This window comes from Sinocyclocheilus grahami, unplaced genomic scaffold (genome assembly GCF_001515645.1).
Source record: "Sinocyclocheilus grahami isolate Dianchi unplaced genomic scaffold, SAMN03320097.WGS_v1.1 scaffold608.1, whole genome shotgun sequence".
NCBI lineage: Eukaryota > Metazoa > Chordata > Actinopteri > Cypriniformes > Cyprinidae > Sinocyclocheilus > Sinocyclocheilus grahami.
The window spans coordinates 357,049-377,515 of NW_015505787.1; the positions used below are offsets into that span (position 1 = coordinate 357,049).

General features: G+C 38.3%; 2 protein-coding genes across 4 annotated transcripts in view; one reads left to right on the plus strand and one right to left on the minus strand.

Moving 5' to 3' along the window:
• The window catches only part of LOC107557563 (zinc finger protein ZIC 1-like), a 20,382-nt gene extending 3,668 nt beyond the window's left edge, over nucleotides 1–16,714 (plus strand). Inside the window, exons 2-4 of one of the 2 annotated variants that reach the window (XM_016241037.1) lie at nucleotides 13,985–15,173; nucleotides 15,678–15,841; nucleotides 16,217–16,714. In XM_016241037.1, coding sequence (XP_016096523.1) covers nucleotides 14,204–15,173; nucleotides 15,678–15,841; nucleotides 16,217–16,414 — 1,332 coding nt within the window. In that variant the 5' untranslated portion in view covers nucleotides 13,985–14,203 and the 3' untranslated portion in view covers nucleotides 16,415–16,714. Of the gene's footprint in view, nucleotides 1–13,922; nucleotides 15,174–15,677; nucleotides 15,842–16,216 lie in introns of those variants that run through there. The other variant, XM_016241035.1, reaches the window with a different exon arrangement.
• On the minus strand, nucleotides 7,835–12,755 carry LOC107557562 (zinc finger protein ZIC 4-like). Of its 2 annotated transcripts, XM_016241034.1 has the most exons (3): nucleotides 12,218–12,755; nucleotides 11,489–12,109; nucleotides 7,835–9,042 (listed from the first exon to the last, which is right to left on the minus strand). In XM_016241034.1, exons 1-3 carry the CDS (start codon nucleotides 12,639–12,641, stop codon nucleotides 8,603–8,605), a joined length of 1,485 nt encoding a protein of 494 aa, XP_016096520.1. In that variant the 5' UTR covers nucleotides 12,642–12,755; the 3' UTR covers nucleotides 7,835–8,602. The 2 variants fall into 2 exon arrangements, with proteins under 2 accessions (XP_016096520.1, XP_016096519.1); XM_016241033.1 differs by having other exon boundaries at nucleotides 11,489–12,752.
• Nucleotides 16,715–20,467: the final 3,753 nt, after the last annotated feature.

Genomic DNA, 20,467 nt, shown 5'->3' on the forward strand with positions numbered 1-20,467 from the left:
ATCTATCTATCTATCTATCTATCTATCTATCTATCTATCTATCTATCTATCTATCTATCTATCTATCTATTTACAATGTGTACATATATCTATCTATCTATCTATTTACAATGTGTACATCTATCTATCTATCTATCTATCTATCTATCTATCTATCTATCTATCTATCTATATATCTATCTATCTATCTATCTATCTATCTATCTATCTATCTATCTATCTATCTATCTTTCTATCTATCTATCTATCTATCTATCTATCTATCTATCTATCTATCTATCTATCTATCTATCTATCTATCTATCTATCTATCGGCAATGACCAAGCAACTGTATGCCTACTTTGCATCCCGTATAAAATAAATAAATAAATAAATAAAAATGGCATTGTTAGTTCGGGTAAATTAACATTACATTTGCAAGACATGCAATCAAGATCGCTCAGTGCATTGCATTTCTAACTATTGTTAAAACAAATGAAGAACTGCTATAATACCTTTTATACTTCTGCAAAATACGAATGAAAAATGCACTGCATTGGCAGTATCTGTTTTTGATGGTTGCGTGCTTCCCTCTCGCTCCGCGAGTTCAATTATAACTGAGGAGACAGACGGATTAAAGAAACAAGTAACACTAATTGCGCGGCAGGTATAACGAGGAGGTCCAATCTAGCTTCCCCTCTCTCTATTGAGTTTGTGTCGTCTTAATGAATGACAGGTAGAGCTACTTCCTGCTTTCACACGTGCAAAAATAGGCCTCGCTCTGCTTGCAGCCATGGACCCTTACTGCGCTCGGGAAACAATTGATTTTAAGCATATAGTTAATTATGTTCAAAAGGAAATCATCTTGGCCCGTCATAAGAACGCTTATATTAATCTCTGTTTGCCTTCGTGTGTCATGCAAGCAAATATATTACATTTCTGTGGTCAGCCATGTTTGTGATTGGTTTTGCCTTTTTTCTATTTTTAGAAAATAAATTATTAAAATAAATTAATAAAAATAGTTCTTACCTTGTCTTTTAGATCATTGTTTACGCCAAAAAAGGCCTTTCTTTGGTACAACCAGCGTCTGAATCTACACATTTGAACTAGCTGCTAACACTGAATCTGTGCAAATAATGGGGACAATCTCAGACTATTCCTCAGTCCTCGTCTGTGGAGTTTCCTCAGCCACACAAAAGAGTATTATGAAAAATAGCCCAAGTCCAAAGAATGTCACAGTGGTCGACTTATTATTTAAATCTTTCATTATATGGGGAGAAAAAAAATCGTATAGAAACTTTCCTTTTGATGAATTAACTCGTGCACAACGGGGGGAAAAAAGTCTCGCTAGACATACTTCTGCCCTTTTTATGATGATTTGAGACTTAAAAAGAAAGATCATCAGCTTGTGTATAAGGATCAAGACGTTTAGATGCAGCATGTGGTAACGGAAATGTTTTTGAAATGTCGGCGACAATTAAAACTAGATTTAAATAAAGAAAGATTTAGCTATTTGTGAACAACCCTGTGAATTTCATATATTAAAAACAACCAATACTACTACTAATAATCTTGAATTTTAATGCATGTTTTATTTAACTTATTTTTTATGTTATATAATCTGTTGGCCATTTGTAAACACGACGACTTTGTCTTGCTGCTGTCCAAAAAAAAAAAGCAAAAGAAGTTGTCTTATTGATTGAAAGATTGCGATGAGTTGTTTCATTAAAGTGCTACATCAGAAAAGGTTGCTACTGGCACTCATCAGGGATTTCTTTCCTTCATCTACACCTTTATATTTCCTTCAAGACAGACTTGAAAACGTGTCAATTGTCAAGTACAGGGAGTGCATATATCGAGATAACATTTCTTGTGTGTGTCTAATTGGAAAAGTCGATGTTGGAAGCCTAGCCACGCGTCTATAGCTCTAAGAAAGAAAGAAAGAAAGAAAGAGAGAAAGAATGCGGAGCGGAAATGAACTGCAGTTGAGTGACACTTTACTTGCCGGTGATTAATATTGATCCACACCCCCTTCAAGCGTCGTGCTTTAACAACACGCAGGTGGCTGTTGACATTTCACTCGGAGCCTCACCTCCGAAGAAATCCACACATACATTTATATCCTATACTAAATAAATAAATAAATAAAACGGCGCGCAAATTATTAGTAATCAAAAGACACATACAAAAACAACAATAATAGGCTATGCTTGATTACAGTAAAATGAAGACAATACAATTATACGTTATATTAAGAAAACTTTTCTTAATGAGAAAAAAAAAAAACATTCACATATCTGAAAATTAAGATCTTTTAAAGGAACACAGATTGGTTAAAAATAGCTTCATTTTGTTTTACTAACTAACTAACTAACTAAATAAATACAATTAAATTGTACCTCTGAGGTCATGTGTAGCTCTTTGTTCCTCTCAGGCTGTGGGTCATTGGTTTCGAGATCGTGTGTTGTTACCTTCAGCAGGTCATATAGTCACTGACAGCACAGATATAATGCTGTTTAATAGACCGTGATGATGCAAAAGACATTAAACTTAACAAAGATGTGTCAAAAATCCCCATAATACTCCATATGTTCATTAGAGTGATCTCAGAGGGCCGTGGAACATTTCATTAATTTGTAATTTATGAATGTTTGACAAATATTACAGGGTATGTAAATATGAGAGGCGTAATGTCTTTTCTGCGGGAGATGAAGAAATGACCCAAAGTCTGTGTTGCTGCTAGAGTGAGCAGGGGGAATAATTCGTGCGATCAAACTGTGCTTTCACCATGCACAGCACATTTCCGAGCCGTCGTGTGAAATAGTGCACATAAACCAATGACTTAAAACGTCACACTGACAATGCATATTTGCATGTCTGAAACATGTTACACGTTAATATGATGCATGATATCTGATGCCTCGTCTATTTGCGCTTCTGTTCAGGAAAACGTTATAAATTATATTCTATTCTATTCCATTCCATTCCGTTCCATTCTATCATATCCTATTCTATTCTATTCTATTCTATTCTATTCTATTCTATTCTATTCTATTCTATTCTATTATATTCTGTTCTATTCTATTCTATTCTGTTCTGTTCTATTCTATTCTGTTCCGTTCCATTCAATTATATCATATCATATCATATTCTATTCCATTCCATTCTATTCCATTCCATTCCATTCTAATCTATTCTATTCTATTCTATTCTATTCCATTCTATTCCATTCTATCCTATCCTATCCTATCATATTCTATTCTATTCTATTCTATTCTATTCTATTCTAATCTATTATATTCCATTCTATTCTATTATATTCTATTCTAATCAATTCCATTCCATTCTATTCTATTCTATTCTATTCTATTCTATTCTATTCTATTCTGTATTTTCACCTCAGTTTATGCTCTCATTCCAGTCATTTGGCTGCTGCCCTGTGCACTACTTTACCTTAAATGTAAACTGATCTGTCCCATGCCGGGTGTCAGTGTTTCTATGCGAAGGCTCTTCCTCGCACAGCAGAGTTTTGAAACATGCCTCTTTCAGGTGGCCAGAGGTCAATTTCCACTGTTACTCTCAGACGTCTGAAACCTGACACCTGCCGAAAGTTGCACAATGCAAAACCAATTTACAACCTGTTGCTGAGGCTGCTAATAGGGAAGGCAGTGAATAATAATAATGATAATAACAATAATAGCAAATGTTGCTATTCATCAAGAGGTTAATGCTTTGACTTGAACTGGATTGTTTCCGAGAGGTTAATGTCCGGTTATAGCAGATGGTCAAACGGAAGCCTGTGGCAGCTTGTCTTATAGAAGCGAGTTACACACCCTATAAGTCCACCTCTTTACTGAACATAACATTACCAACCATTCTAATGATCTTAAACCATTCACGCCGTGTGTTCAACTGAGTTAAAACTAGATGAAACCGAGAATTTGCCATTGCAAGCCAACGCTGTCTTCCGGTCACATCTAGGCTTTAAGGTTTTAAGACACAGAAGAATAAAAATGTGCAGTTCGACGTCCCCATCTTACGGATATTTGGCGACAACACTTTCTTCTTCCTCAAACTTTAATAGCTGAAGAAGAAAAAAACCTTCTCGCCTCCCTTTCCCTTTCTCTACACAAACCGCCTCATATGTTGCTCATAATATGAAATATGATCCGCGAGATGATAGATTATAGTTCAGAAATACTTAATCGCTGAAGGGCACATTCTGCAATTCATTATCATTTGCCCATGGTGATGATGTATGGCCCATTTAAATAAATCTGATACTCCCATAAAACGATTTCATTATTTTTTTACTTTTCATTATCATCATTACCCTATTGTATCGCACGCTTAATGCTGGAGTAGTTGCATTGATTGATGCCTCTTGTATCATCGTATTAAAAGCTTACACGGCCTATTGCCAGCACAGTTTTGACCTTACAGTTTAGGCATCTGGAGATTAAGGTGGGCCATCCATAGGGAGCACTGAAGATATGGAAATTCGTTTAATTTAGTTACTTTTGTTTGCGTTTCAGTGTCAGTTTGTGCGATGAAAGACCCGTCTGAATGCTGTACATTGAATTAAACTGTAATATATGTGAGTCCTTACAGGAAACCCAACTGTGTTAACAATGTTTACGAAATAGAGGCACTTCCCTTTGGAATAACAATATATAAATATTGTCTTTGAATTTGCATAAACCCAGATAAAGGCAATATTTTCAGCTAAAACCAATTTACCAGAAAATCAAATAAAACATTCAGTAGTGCACTAGGCAAATGTGAACCAAAGCATCGTGTTCTTATTTGTTTTGTTTTTAGTCATGTGGAAAGGTCGATGGTGAATATGTATAAGCACCTAAAATAAAATAATTGCAGGTAAAACATGGCAGCTTACCTACTATGAATGTCGTACACAGTGCACATCTGCGTTTCTATTGCATCTTAATCGGACCTAATATATATATTTTTTTTTCTTATTTTTTTTGGGGGGGGGGGGCGCAACGTTTCCCTCATATCAGCAGTCAAGCATTTTGCAAATTGTCACCTTTTCAATGGCTTTAATGTTTAAAGAGTGCAATGTTCTCTTGCATCCTTCTGTTAGATGCTTTGCCGTTAAATAAAACAGCAATGACATGTGCTTTCACTGACTAATGCATGCAATCTGTTTTTTAGTGGAAACGCACAAGAGAAGCGCAGGATGCTCCCCACATAGCGTGCTGCTTTGCATGGTATCTATCCTGTTCATGTGGCCCTTATAGCTTCTAATGTTTTAATAGCAAATAGAAAGTCCCTGTTGAATACTATACGAACAAATTAGAGAGAGAGAGATCAGAGATCAAAGGAATGCTTTCACTGACTAATGCATGCAATCTGTTTTTTAGTGGAAACGCACAAGAGAAGCGCAGGATGCTCCCCACATAGCGTGCTGCTTTGCATGGTATCTATCCTGTTCATGTGGCCCTTATAGCTTCTAATGTTTTAATAGCAAATAGAAAGTCCCTGTACTATACTATACGAACAAATTAGAGAGAGAGAGATCAGAGATCAAAGGAAGGGAAATAAGCACGGGTCGCTCGACTCATTCAAGCAGCTGCTTTGAGATTCAAGGCCAACAAGCGTATCTTACACTGAAAGAAGGTTCCCATTCAGAGTGCAGGTGCGAAGTAGTGCGGTACATTCTGCTACATTATCTGAAGGTTGTTAGAGATCAGTGTTCACTCTGCTAAGTAAAGGGGCTGATTCTCACTAGAGAAAAACTCCTTCATCCATGAAAGTACAATAACTCAGCCCCAACGAATAGAGGAGTTTTTAGGAGCGCATTCAATCAGGCTACCCAATTTATTAGTAATTTCTCGCTATTTCTTTTCATTTAATCCATGCCAGTAACATTTCTCTTATTCATTCCACCTCCAAACGTAATGGTGCAGGAAGTGATGTCCTAATGTGTTAAGTTCAAGTTTGTTTCACGTGGGACAAAATTGAAACAATATGCAATCTTACTTTAAGTCCTGTTGCTGCCATTTTTACAAGTGCTGAAACTTTATGTTTGATGTTCATTTTAGAGGAAACTTCGGTTGGTACGATTTAAACATTTTATCCTGTGAGGTTTACCAAAGCAAAGTAGAGCTCATTTAGGGAGGAGTTTTCAGATCTTTTTCATAACAGTGTTTGTGTTATAATTAAATAAGTATAGCATATATACATGTAGTTAATATGCAATTACATTAATTGTATACTGTCATAATATTTGCATTTAAAAACAAATGTCATGTAGGCTACACTTTATTGTGAATACATAAATAAATAAATAGTTTACACTGCATAATCACAGCATCATGAATATAATGTTTGGAATGTTTGGACGTAATTTTAAGTCATACACACTCTAAAAAATGCTGGGTTAAATACAACTCAGTGCTGGGTAAAGTAGGGACAAACCCAGCAATTGGGTTGTTTTGACCCAGCGGTTGGGTTAAATGTTTAAATGTTTAACCCAACTATTTGGGTAGTAACCCAACCGCTGGGTCAAAACAACCCAATTGCTGGGTTTGTCCCTACTTTACCCAGCACTGAGTTGTATTTAACCCAGCATTTTTTAGAGTGTGTATGACTTAAAATTACGTCCAAACATTCCAAACATTATATTCATGATGCTGTGATTATGCAGTGTAAACTATTTATTTATTTATGTATTCACAATAAAGTGTAGCCTACAGGTACTTGATTCTAGTCAAATTCGTCTCTTGTTGTTTTGTTGAAGGGAATGAAAAAAAAACTTGAAACAAGTTTGAAAAGATTGCGCGATCAAAATGGTGACACCGCGAGGCCTTTCCATGTCATCCGCGTCGTTTAGACGACACGCAAGAATCCCCCTAATAATAAAAACACTTCAAAGGGTCCTCGCTTCAATTGAGACCAAACAATCCTATTCTCCTCTGATACACCAGCTCTGACACTATAGTCTACGCTACTGTTTAACTGTTCCCCGCTGTATTTATGCTACACTATATCCAAAAAAGAAGTTTAAAAGTTAAACGTGCTATATCTAGACACACACAGATTTGAGCAAATCCGGCTCATAACGGTTTTGAAGTCACTTGAGAACGCAATGGTACAAAGAAAGTTATGAGGCTACTCATACTGGTAGATGTTTGCATTTGTTATTGATTGATCCATTTATTAATTTAACAAGGCACATTTGCTCGGATATGCAATGGTCATCAAGTTGTTACTTTAGATTATTCTTATAAAATGAACATCGGCCCATGTATCATGCAAAAAATTAAGAATTTTTTTTTTCCACTGAATTTTTTTCAGTGATTATCAAGCCAAGACAAAACGGATAAATATTCGTTTAAGTAAATTAAAGCGTATTTTGTAGTTATTTTTTCTTCAGAGCAAATAACGCTTTTTTTTCGGACAGAACAGGATCTACAGCCCCATCGCCCATATTATTTAAATTTGACTCGGCTTTTGCTATTGAAATCTTAACTCACCATGAAGATTCACCGTCCTGAAAAAAATGTCTCTTTGAATAAAAGCCTCTTTGAAGTCTGTGTGAAAATATGCAACTCTTTCATCAATTGCTGCCCATGTAATTGGAGTGTAAAGCTGGAGTATATTTGTGTGTATAAGCGATACAAAAGAATATAAAACAAGTTATCGCAATGGGATTCGCTGAGAGAATTACAACTATTTTAAGTTGACTGGTAGTCTATTTACTATGACGTTTGAGTCATTTTAGGATTGTGTATCTATAGTTTTCTATTAAATGATGCCTAATTTCTATTGTCTAGAAATATCTATTTTTGTCTTACTAAAGCGTAATTTAGGAGGTCTTTTAGCTTTGCGTCATACACAATTTATTCAAAATACTGACAACTTACAAGGCAATTCGGTACACATTTTAAGGTCTCTTCTGATAATTATTTTTTTTTCATAAAAATGGATTGCTGACAAGTTTTACGAAATCACAAAATAACCACATTGATTAATGACTAATCATAAATGAACCTTCATATCAAATACAATAACACCGTTTCCATCAAATTGGCTTGGCTGGTGAAAGCACAAAAAGAAGAACGAGTCTACGTCTTTATGAAATTCAAATCATCCCAAATATTATTTTTCTGTACAAAGTATAGTAGCAAACATTTAGAAATTGTCGAAAGACAAACCTTACAAAATTACTGTTCACACATAGACATTAAAACGTCATCATTTACAACTGTACAGGTTTAATAATTAAGCACTTTGGTTCAATAATACAAAAAGAAATGATTTACCGATTCAAAAATAAATTAAAAAAAGATATTGAAATCAAAGCGGAATTTACAAAATAATACAGTGACATGCGTACGGTCGGTACACTATTTAGAAACATGGACACTCGGGACGTGTTCTATATGGATTGGTGGTTAGGCAGTGACATTAGCTGTCAAAGGGCCAGTGCATCCTTCAGTAAGGCAGTAACAGTGAACAAGCCTGCTCTTTGAACTGACTTACACAGGCGTCGTCAGCCTGTGGCCATTCAGTCCAAAACGGACTGTCCAAATAAGATAAGATGTCAAAGTCATGTTAGTCACTTTGCCAAAACAATATTACAGGGCTAACTTTTTGTTAGAAGGCGTCCCTCCGTTCATGATTGCCGTACGTTGGCCCCTCTGTATGGCCCGGTGTGGATGAACCGCTGGGTGGGGTCTGAGGGCCACTGGCACCGGAGCTTTGACACACGTACCATTCGCTTAAATTGGCCGGCTGGGACGATGATGAGAGAGGCTCGGAGAGCGCAGAGGGAACTGGCTCCCTTCCCAAGTCCGATGAAGGAGAGACAAGAGATGGAGTCGATGATTCGTAACCCGAACTCGGAGGTGGAGACTTGCAGTGCACCTTCATGTGTTTTCTCAAAGAGCTGGGATGCGTGTACGATTTGTCACAACCTCTGACTTTGCAGTTGTACGGCTTATCGCTAGTGTGTACGTGGGAATGCTTTTTCCGGTCACTGCTGTTGGCGAACCGTCTGTCACAGCCGTCAAACTCGCATTTGAAAGGCTTTTCACCTGAAACAACAAAACAGTTGTGACAATGGTCAGTAGGCTACAGGTACAAGCACACCATTACATTGAGCGCATAATCAAATATACCGTGCATTAGTCTAACGCATGTCAGACAGGGTAAATCAGGTCACACGAACCCCATGATATCGTGATTATCTTTTACTGCTCCGTCTGCTCTCATAGCAGGCCCCTTGTGACTGAGACTCTCAGACAGCAATGATTTCTTTTCACAATTACAGATTATTGGGCACCCGTTCTTTAAAGCGTGTGCTCTCGCATAGTTTCATTTACCGTTGGAATGTAGAGCATGACGATCTCATAAAATACATCTGATCCACCATCTAAACTGCTATTAGGCCTGTCCCTCTGTAACCATAATAGCTGCTGGAGAAGGCAGCCAGGCAATATAAATGTTTGAATTAATTACATTTAATCACATCACGCTTATTTCCGAAGGACATAAGCTCCAGGAGTTTATAAGACTGCGTAATTGCTGCTGTCTAATTACAGTTGCTTGCTGAATATCAATTTGACCTTCAGCTGTTGGGCCGAGAAATCCAATCAACAATATTAGTGTACTACAAGAAAGCAGAAAGGAAGAGACCCTTGGGAAACCATATCCATAACCAAAGATGCAAATACCGCCCAAGCAAGAAAATAACGCGGCTGCCCCCGGGAATGTCCCACATAAATAACATATAACGTTGCTTAGACATAATAACTGAACGATTCTTATCTTAGATGTAGTTACTAGTGAAACGTTAAGCAGCCTACTTGATTATCCCAACGCTATTTGCAATGAAAAAAAATAAATCTTCCAGAGCCCACAAAGCATTCAAATGAATATAAATTACTATGCAAACCTAACGCATTGTATTAATGTGTTGCATAATATAGTAATGCATATACAGTTTATCCTGTGAAGTCATGTTTGAGTAGAAGTTTGATACCGACTTGTTGCATGCGGTCAATCTGCAAGTTTTGTCAACAGTGTAAGCCTAGTTTCTTGCAGTTCAGAAATATATGGAAATAACTGCAACATATGTGACCCTGGACCACAAAACCAGTCATAAGTGTCAATTTTTCGAAATTGAGATGTATACATCATCTGAAAGCTGAAAAAATAAGCTTTCCATTGATGTATGGTTTGTTAGGATATGACAATATTTGAAAATCTGGAATCTGAGGGTGCAAAAAAAAATCTAAATGTTGAGAAAATCGCCTTTAAAGTTGTCAAAATGAAGTTCTTAGCAATGCATATTACTAATCAAAAATTAAGTTTTGATATATTTACAGTAGGACATTTACAAAATATATTCAAGTAACATGATCTTTACTTAATGCCCTAATGATTTTTGTCATAAAAGAAAAATCAATAATTTTGACCCATGCAATGTATTTTTGGCTATTGCTACAAATATACCCCAGCGGCTTAAGACTGGTTTTGTGCTCCAGGGTCACATATTGTCTCTTGGTGCAATTAATGACAGTCGTTTTGGACAGTTTCTTTCTAGGCTAACTGGAACACACACACACGAAAAAAATAAAAAATAAAAAATAACTACCGTGTAAGCAATACAAGACACTAGCCTATCTAAAATGCTATAGCATGCCCCTGTAGATCGTTCAGAAGGGCTAACAGAGTAATTGAACTTACGAGTGTTTGTGGTTCCCAAAGTGTAGCAAAGGAGTTGCATATAACAGTTTGCAAAGTGTCTATAAATGTGTACAACTTATATAAATTGTAGTATAAACAGAAGATGCCCATAAACGATTTTTTTATGTGGGAAAATAATTTGGGCATTTTAACATAAAGCAATACCCTATCTCTTCATCTCTTATTTATTATTAGTATTATTATTATTATTATAAATGCTATTTTCTGCAACCGACTAAACTGGACTCAGTAGGCCCCACACATATGGATGTGCTGCAAAGCTGTAATCTGATGAAGTAAGGAAAACATTACTGTTTACAACATACATGATTTAGAAAACGTAAGTAAATTAAAAACAGTAACACTCCACAGTGCTCAGCCTTTATGCCCCCCCCCCCTCTCTTTTTTAAAACACGACTTATTGTTAAAAATAATATTAGTATATTCTATTAGCGTAAACTAAATACATGTTACCTATTACAATTCATAAAATAACAGTGACAATAATGATAATGGTGCCAGTGTTCTGCGAAAATCCTTTCCACCATAGATAAGCCACTGCATATGTTATCTCTCGATAAAACCTCTTAAAAGCCAGCCTTCTTAAAAGCGGATTTTTAGACAAACTCTGCCTCTATTTAGCTTGCAAGCTAGCTCACGTCATTAATAGACTAGTTGCTGTGCATTGATTCGTTTACACTTCAGCACTGCTGTATATCTAGTAACTGAAGTGTTATGAGCCGCTAGCATTTAACTGAATTGTCCTAAGGGATGAGAAATTAAGTCACTGACCTGTGTGTGTTCTCTTGTGTATTTTCAAGTTTTCCGATCTGGCAAATACTTTTCCACAGCCGGGGAACGGACAAGGAAACGGTTTCTCTCCGGTGTGCACTCTGATGTGATTCACAAGTTTGTACTTTGCTTTAAATGGCTTTCCCTCTCGTGGACATTCTTCCCAAAAACAGATATGGCTCCCTTGCTCCGGTCCTCCAACGTGCTCCACAGTCACATGTGTCACTAGTTCGTGCATGGTGCTGTAAGTTTTGGAGCAACGTTTTTTCGCCGAGTGCTCTGGCTCCAGCCACTTGCAGATGAGCTCTTGCTTTATCGGCTGCCTCATGTAACGGAAAAAAGCGCCAGCTCCGTGGTGGTGATGTGCGCTGAGATTCATGTTCAGATTGAGCCCGCCGTATCCGTGCAGAGGAGAAGCAGCAAACGGGTCTGCCCTGGAGCTCGCTACTTGACTCAAATGATCAGACCGAACGTACATTTCGGCAGGTATTCCTAACCTTATTTGTCCGTTCAAGGCTTGGCCACCTGGTGCTCCGGTAGATGGCTGCTCGTGATGAAGTCCAGGGAAGAGAGTATGGTTCCCAGGGTCGGGGTGATGACCATAGTGTCCCGGATAGCTACCTGTTGTTGAGACAAACATTCCGTGGTGAGAGGCTGAACCAGAAGTCTGATCGGTCAGCACGGGCATGGCTTGAGCTGTCAAATCTCGGCGAATGAGGAAGTCCCTACCTGCGGATAGCGCTTGGGCCGTGTGAGACATAGAGTACGGGACCGTTGCCGCCTGCACCGGGCCAAAAGCTCCCGTTTGACTGGAGACCACTTCACTGTGGCCTGCAATATGATGATTGTGGTGGTGATGGTGGTGGGGATAATGATGGGTTGGGCTGATTTTGAGGGCCGCGGAGTGCCCCATGTGTTCTGGCCCGAATGGACTCGGCCCCAGGCGGGGTTCCGCAGTCATCTCCCCAGGGTGCGAGTGAGCCATTGAGTGTGGATGGCTGCTGAACCCCGGGAAGCCTGTCACGCTCTGAGGGGTATGGTGGTGATGATGGTGATGGTGGTGAGCCCCTGCCAAGTCAACTAATCTCAGCGTCGTGTTCCGTTTGGAAAACGCAGGGTCCATCACAGGGCTTCCCAAAGCATCCACGCTCATTACTCCTAATTTTAGAATAACTTGACAGCAGGCAAAATAATAATAATGATGCTGACAAATATATTTTAATCGCTTTGAAGAATACAGAAGAAAAAAAAAAAACTTCCTCTAAAGTTTAGTTGCTATCTCAGTGCCTACGTGGAATCCCATTCGGTTGAGAGGCAGCAGCAGGACGCTTTGATATACTGAATAGAGATTCATGGTAGGCGCTGCAGCCCGTGGAGCCAAACAATCACCGAGCGCTCTAATTGGTCAGAGCTCTGTGATTGACGTCACTCGTGACAGTTTCCAATGCGAAGAAAAATGTTTTAGTGACAGCAAACAGAGAGCGCGCATGCGCGGAGCCTCGGGCAGCGGATGAAGAAAAAAAACATGTTTTTTGTTATGCAAAGGTTATTGTACTTTCAACTGCAATCCCGACGTTACATCGAATTCTCGTTTAAAGTATATAATGAGAAGTTCAAAGCAATAATTAAATTGCAACAACAGTACAATACAAGTGTTTTGCATAAGCGAGAAACTTCATTAAAATGATGCATGTAAAGAAAGTCAACCAAACTTGAAATACCCACTGCTAAAGTAGCCAAAAAACGTTATGCATAAGTGTTGCGTTGAATTTAATATCTGTATATGCAATTATCTTTATGTTTAATAGTGTGTACCGTTGACAAATTTGTGCATTCATTTCTTAAAGATGCAAATAGCATGGCAGTGCTAAAAAACGTACGACTTCAACGTGAGACATGTATATTGCTAACTAACATAGGAGTATTTTTTTCTCCACGTTTATGGAAAAAAAACGTGAAACGTGAAACGCATTTGATTTTTACAAAGCATTTGGTTTTAGCACTTGCTTCTTCTGAATGAAATGCATGAGTTCCATGCCATTTAAGAACAGGCTACACTTTATCACATTGCTGCTAGTGTTTACTAGATACGCGCCAAGCACTTCTCAGAGCATCAGGCTTCCGCATAAGTAGGCCAAACGTGGAAGTACTCCGTGTCTAGGACAAAGGCTATTATTCGGCCATGCATTCACTAAAGTCTCTTTTCTGAATTTCAACATCCAGAGCAAAATCACAGTCAGCAACCTCCCGACAATCCCATAGATTGATGATGTAAACCGACCAATCGCACTGATGCTGAGGCATGGCGGGCTGTTATTTGGTGAGTGAATGTTAGTAGGGGGAGAGCGCCCTCTCCAATGATGGTCCATGCTCGGGGTCACGTGCTGCCCCCCTCCTTCCCCATTCATCAGGGGTGGACTGTGTTGTCTTTTCAATTCATTTATCTGCAGGAATGATTGCGACTATCAGTCTGAAGCTCACCGCCTGACTGAGGAGGTGAAAGTTGCGCCACAGGAAGATAAACCGCAAAAGACAATATTGCACATGATTTGCGTGCGCATCGGATGAGCAGGAGAGGGAAATTCCTCTCTACCAAAAGTAAATAGGAATAGGGGATCGGAGTTTGCCTTGCACAGACTTAAGTCAGAGAAATAGCAAGCAGAGACAGTTGCTAGCGATTCTTCCTCTCTCAGTCTCCTCCGCTGCAGACTGAAGATGCTCTTGGACGCAGGACCACAGTATCCCACCATTGGAGTGACTACTTTCGGCTCCACCCGGCATCACTCAACAGGCGAAGTTACAGACAGAGAAGTAGCTTTGGGTATCAATCCGTTCGCCGACGGTATGGGCGCTTTTAAAATCAACCATAGCTCCCACGATCTCGGCTCTGGGCAAACGGCGTTTTCCTCGCAAGCGCCCGGTTACGCCGCCGCTGCCGCCCTGGGACACCATCATCACCCCACTCATGTCAGCTCGTACTCCACCGCCGCCTTCAACTCCACTCGGGACTTTCTCTTTCGCAATCGGGGCTTCGGAGACGCCACGAGCGCGCAGCACAGTCTGTTCGCCTCCGCCGCTGGAAGTTTCGCCGGGCCACATGGACACTCTGACGCCGCTGGGCACCTGCTCTTCCCGGGACTGCACGAGCAAGCGGCCACGCACGCGTCCTCCAACGTGGTGAACAGTCAGATGCGCTTGGGCTTCTCCGGGGACATGTACGGCAGGGCCGAGCAATACGGTCACGTCGCTAGCCCCAGGTCCGAGCACTACGCCTCGACTCAGTTGCACGGCTATGGCCCCATGAACATGAATATGGCTGCCCATCACGGGGCAGGGGCCTTCTTTCGGTACATGAGACAGCCCATTAAGCAAGAGCTCATCTGCAAATGGGTCGAACCGGAGCAGCTGACGAATCCGAAAAAGGCCTGCAACAAAACTTTCAGCACCATGCACGAGCTCGTGACCCACCTGTCGGTGGAGCACGTTGGGGGACCAGAGCAGTCGAATCACATTTGCGTTTGGGAAGAATGTCCCCGGGAAGGGAAACCGTTCAAAGCAAAGTATAAACTTGTGAATCATATCAGAGTGCACACCGGAGAGAAACCGTTTCCGTGTCCATTCCCCGGCTGTGGAAAAGTATTTGCCCGATCGGAAAATCTGAAAATCCATAAAAGAACACACACCGGTAAGAAATGCATTTATTTTTTTAATATATATATATATATATACATTGCTATATTACTGATATCATTTGGAATGTCCTATTTGTTTTAAGTAACGGACATAATATGCGAAGCAAATAATGCTAATATTTGTTTGTAATTGTTTCATTATTTGTTTATTTGCCCTATTAATAATTTTCATACCAAGCACAATTCCGGGACGCAAATAATTTCTATTCGTTACATGTTGTATAATAACTAACACATTATACGTGTAGGAGTACAGTATCGTAGCAAAATAAAATAACGTAAACAATTTGGGCGACATTTAAATTGATATTTTTGTGAGTCGTGTTTCGTAGTGGAATATGGACAGGGACTTTTTTTAACGCGTTTACATTTGCTTATATCCATTTATGTATCTCCAAATATGATAGATTTTATTTATCATTTATTTTTAATACATGTGCTAGACTCTTAAAATGCTTATTTTGAGAGATGTTTGCTCTGTTTTTTTTTTTTGTTAGGTGAAAAACCTTTCAAGTGTGAGTATGAAGGCTGTGACAGACGCTTTGCGAACAGCAGTGATCGTAAGAAACACATGCACGTCCATACCTCTGACAAGCCTTATCTCTGCAAAATGTGTGATAAATCCTACACACACCCCAGCTCCCTCCGGAAACACATGAAGGTAACAATAACATTGGAGTGCATTATTTTTTCCACCAAAATTATTTAATGTTTTTTTTTCTCTTCCTTTTTATTATTTAATTTACGTATGCTGATTTAAAAATAACGCTTTTTTATGTGTACTTCTATTTCTGACCTCATATGGATTTTTTTAAATGTGTTGAATAATGTTGTTATTTGCATCAAAATGATGTGTTTATTAAATAAACGCTAACGCTGAATACCGATATAATCTGAACATAAAGCTAAATACAGCGTTACAGAATCTATATTATTGTCAGACGCAATCGGTTGGTACGATTTGAGATACGAAATTATGAGGCACGTATGAAAATATATTTTCATGCACACTGATTTATATTTGTCTTCGACTCAGGTTCACGATTCGTCGACTCAAGGACCCCAACCCTCCCCGGCAGCCAGCTCCGGCTACGAGTCCTCCACGCCGCCCACCATCGTGTCCCCTTCCACAGAAAACCAGAGCAGCAGTTCCATATCACCAGCATCATCCACAGTTCACCACACGAGCAGCCACAGCACCCTTTCGTCAAATTTTAATGAATGGTACGTGTAAATATTTTCAAAAGACTGCAGAATTAAGACTGCTTTGGAACCAAGACTCAAAAGTCAACCTATTCTCGCGTGGACCTACATATTACACACAATGTGAAGAATCTGAGAGAGCAGTGCATGGACCGGGTGTGCAACGCTCTTGACAGCCTTTTTCCGATTTCTGTCCTCCATTTCTTTTGATATCCTTTTCTTCTTTTTTTTCCCTTCATATTTTCGGAAGACTGCACAGAGAACTCCAATTGCATGCTACCAACAGGTCACAGCCTGTTTATTTTTTATTGTTTTGTACATAAAGATTTACCTAGTTTAAAATGTAATATTTTATTTTGTAAATAGTCATAATACAGTTTAAGGGAATTTGTGAAAAAAAAAATAATGTGGTCCCGATATATGGAAAATGAGATGGTTTTACGAATACTGCGATGAATAGTCTTGACTGAAAATAATGTTATAGTTTATGTGTACCAAATGTGAATTACCCAGTATTACCACAGTCTACACGTTTACCTAAACGATTAGTATTAATGTGCTTTTGTATACAGTGCAACATTTCGTCTCCAGTCCAGTCTGAGTAGCACACAGTTGTTGTTATTTAATGTCATGTCGATAAACCGTGTAGTGAAAGCCTGAAGCTCCGTGTCAATCTTGTTTATGTAAGTGATAAAATATAAAACTATCTGTCTATTGCATTGGCAATTGCAAGAAATTTAATGCTTGTATATAACTCAATTTTTCCATATTTATCCGCATGTACAGGACCGGTAACACATGTTAGAGATAATCGGTATTTATGGAAAATGCGTTCGTAGGGTATGTAAAATTTAGTTTACAAAATAATGTTTGGTTACTTTTTGTACAATATTAAAGAATTAAACGTACAACAAAAAATGCCTTCAATACCTTATTTCTCGATTGTGCTTTAAATAACTGAATTGGAGGTTGAGCAATACCAACAAGAAAACTTCAAGAGTAACCTATTTATTATTTCTAATTACTTATGCATTTATCATTTTGAAATAAACGGACTCTAAATTAAATCACTGCATAACTACAACAACAATAACCACTGGTGTTAACAAGATTTGGAATTTAACGCTTAAAAAAGGAAATGTGAATTACACCAATCAAAATGACATTTCAGTCCTAAATAAATCCAGCTCCTGCTTTTCTATTTTGCCCCACTAATTCAGCAGGAAGAATTAATTTGATTTCGCTTTTGTACCCTCATTATTGTCAGAAATTAAAAAAAAAAAAAGTCCCCAGAGTAACGTTTTAATGCTTTAAAACGTCAAATAGTGACGAATGTACTTATCTGCGTTGTCTTATTTAAATAGTTTACATTACTCAACTCTCGTCACGGCCTTGTATAATTATGCCCGTTTGGGACCAGTATATGGTAGGAGTGAAGGTTTTTAGTCCAAGAAGAGAGTCACTGTTGGGCTTTGTTCTTGGTTGCAACTTGCTTGATCGCCCCATTAGGCACATCAAGATCATGAGCGTGCTTAATATCGCCAGTGCACGATTCTCACTGAGCGATTTTGCCAACTGCAAAAGATGCTGTTTGGATATTAAAATCTACAAAATGATAAATCGTTTAACCACTGCGTATTTCTTCACGGTCAGAAAGTGCAAAGTTTTCCAGAATGAGAGAGGGATTGTCTACCTATGGAGGGAGGGGGCAATCTGAGCGCTCGTAAGTGCAGGCAAGCACGCGGCCTGTACTATTATGAGTACTATGCATGCATGCAACTTTGTGTGTGTGTCTCAGATAACACAAGATCATTAGCATGTGCAAATTTAAACTGTGCCCCAAGGCTATGAGACTAATGAATCGAGCATTGCAGTTTTTCTAATTCGTGGCCATTTGGATGTATTTTTGTTTTTAAGTGTGATCCGACGACATGTTAGTTGCAAAGCGGTGCTTAGTCGCTTAAAGGAAAATGCAATATACGCTACAATGTTTGCATGTTCCTCTTGGGGGTGTGCACAAGTGCAGGCAAGAGTGTAGACTGCCGTGCGCGTGAGAAATAGCCCACCGACAGGAGGAGATACTGACTTCGGGAAAATATAAACATATTGGCACATCAAACAGTAGGGGCGAATACGGAATGCATTATGTCGGAGGTGATTTTCTTTTCGAAATATGTTCATATTCTCCTTCCACGGGTTATTAGGTTTTGAGATATGTGAATGGTGGTAATAAAATGAATTGTTCGACTCTATTTAACACTCTATCTATTCAAACGTTCTGGTACATTTTCATTCACGCACCGTTAGAGTAGTAGTAGAAAGTGTTATGTATTGATCCATACAATGGAATGCACATTTTTGAAGGAAGTCGTTTCGCCTGTTATCCTCATCATCTCTTCCCCCCCCCCAGAAAATAAAAGCACAACAATCATATCCATGGACAAACGCTATTACAATGTGGCTATGTTAGATTATTTGATGGATATGAATGTTAACTAATATATCCATGCCTGTTTTTGTCAGTTTGCCCGTTGTGGTAACCCCAACATTCAAATTGAATTTAAGACGAACTAGCTATTGAAAAAAAATATATATATAATAATAATAATAATACAAATCAATTTAGGTGTTACACACATAATATGTTTAATAACACCACATTAAAGGCTATCTTTTTGCATTGTTTTAGAAATAGCACAACGATAGTTTAAGAGCACCTTAAAGATTCTAACAGAATACAGAGGTTTATGAATTGTCACACGGAATAAATATTTTATGATTTTACGAAAAAAAAAGATTTTTACAACATGCGCAGAACAAACATATATGCATTAATAAATCTATTAAATATAAATCGTAGGCCTTGGCTACTGCTTGAAAACTGAAAGGGTTTCTCTGTGAACGCTCTTCTACAAGAAGACCGAATATTTGCTTTCCGACTCCATCATCTAGCTTAACAGCGAATACAATTACCGTTTAATTTGAGCAAGACGTTTGTTTGCTCTAATTTTGACATGCAGTCTGAACGCAAAACGCAAAGTGCAATTCAAATCAATAAGTCAAAGCTTTTGAACATTAAACAAAAAAGCATTTGAACATTACAAAAAAAAATCACATTACTTTATCGTGGTGTAAAGTTCATCAGGGAGTGAACCCTCATTTCATCCTTAGCCGTATTTTTTTCCCTAAGCGTCTTGCTTGAGAACGAAAAATGACGATGTACTTTCCAACAAGTTACATAACAGTAAAGGCGAGCCTTACGTAACTACTAACCTTAACCTGCACTTATGCAGTCCTAAATACCCGTTAGTTTCATGTTTTTTAAGGCTCCCAGTATGTTTCCCATAGCCAAATACAGAGCTGCATTTAAATTGACTGCTGAACTTTCTGTGATTGTTGCACAGCTGTTGTCTAGAGATGGATGCATCGCTGTTCTTTCTCTGTAATGTAAAAGTAGCTGACAGTTTTCTCCTCTCATTCCTATGCGCTTGACCTCTCTCTGACTTCAGCGCTTTCTTGTTCGGGTGAACACGTTGCACTGAGAGCAGGATGAGAAGAAAAAAAGTCATTTAAACTTGAACGCAGAGTGCAAATTGACAAGAGTGCGCCAGAGAATCTGTGGAGTGTGACTGTTATTTTGCATTGAGATGGATGATTATTTTCAGAGTATTTATCATTGCTTTGTAAAGAAAGCAGTATAGATCGGTAGTGCAAATACATGCAAATAGGAATTTTTTCTTATTTTGATAGGCCAGGGGAGCATGCAGAAAAATGTAACGTCTATTATCATAATATACAGATCTGTATTAACTGAGTGACCACACACTTGTCTCTAAAAGTTCAACATTTGAAAATAATAATAATAATTTTAGTCTTACTGCATAGACAATACACTCTTATGTGTGGTTAAATAAACAATTTTACATTGTTAATTTTGTAATTACATTATTATTACATTTGTTATTACTGAATAATTAAACAAAATGAACAATGTAATATATATATATATATATATATATATATATATATATATATATATATATATATATATATATATATATATAAGAGAGAAAATGAGAAAATG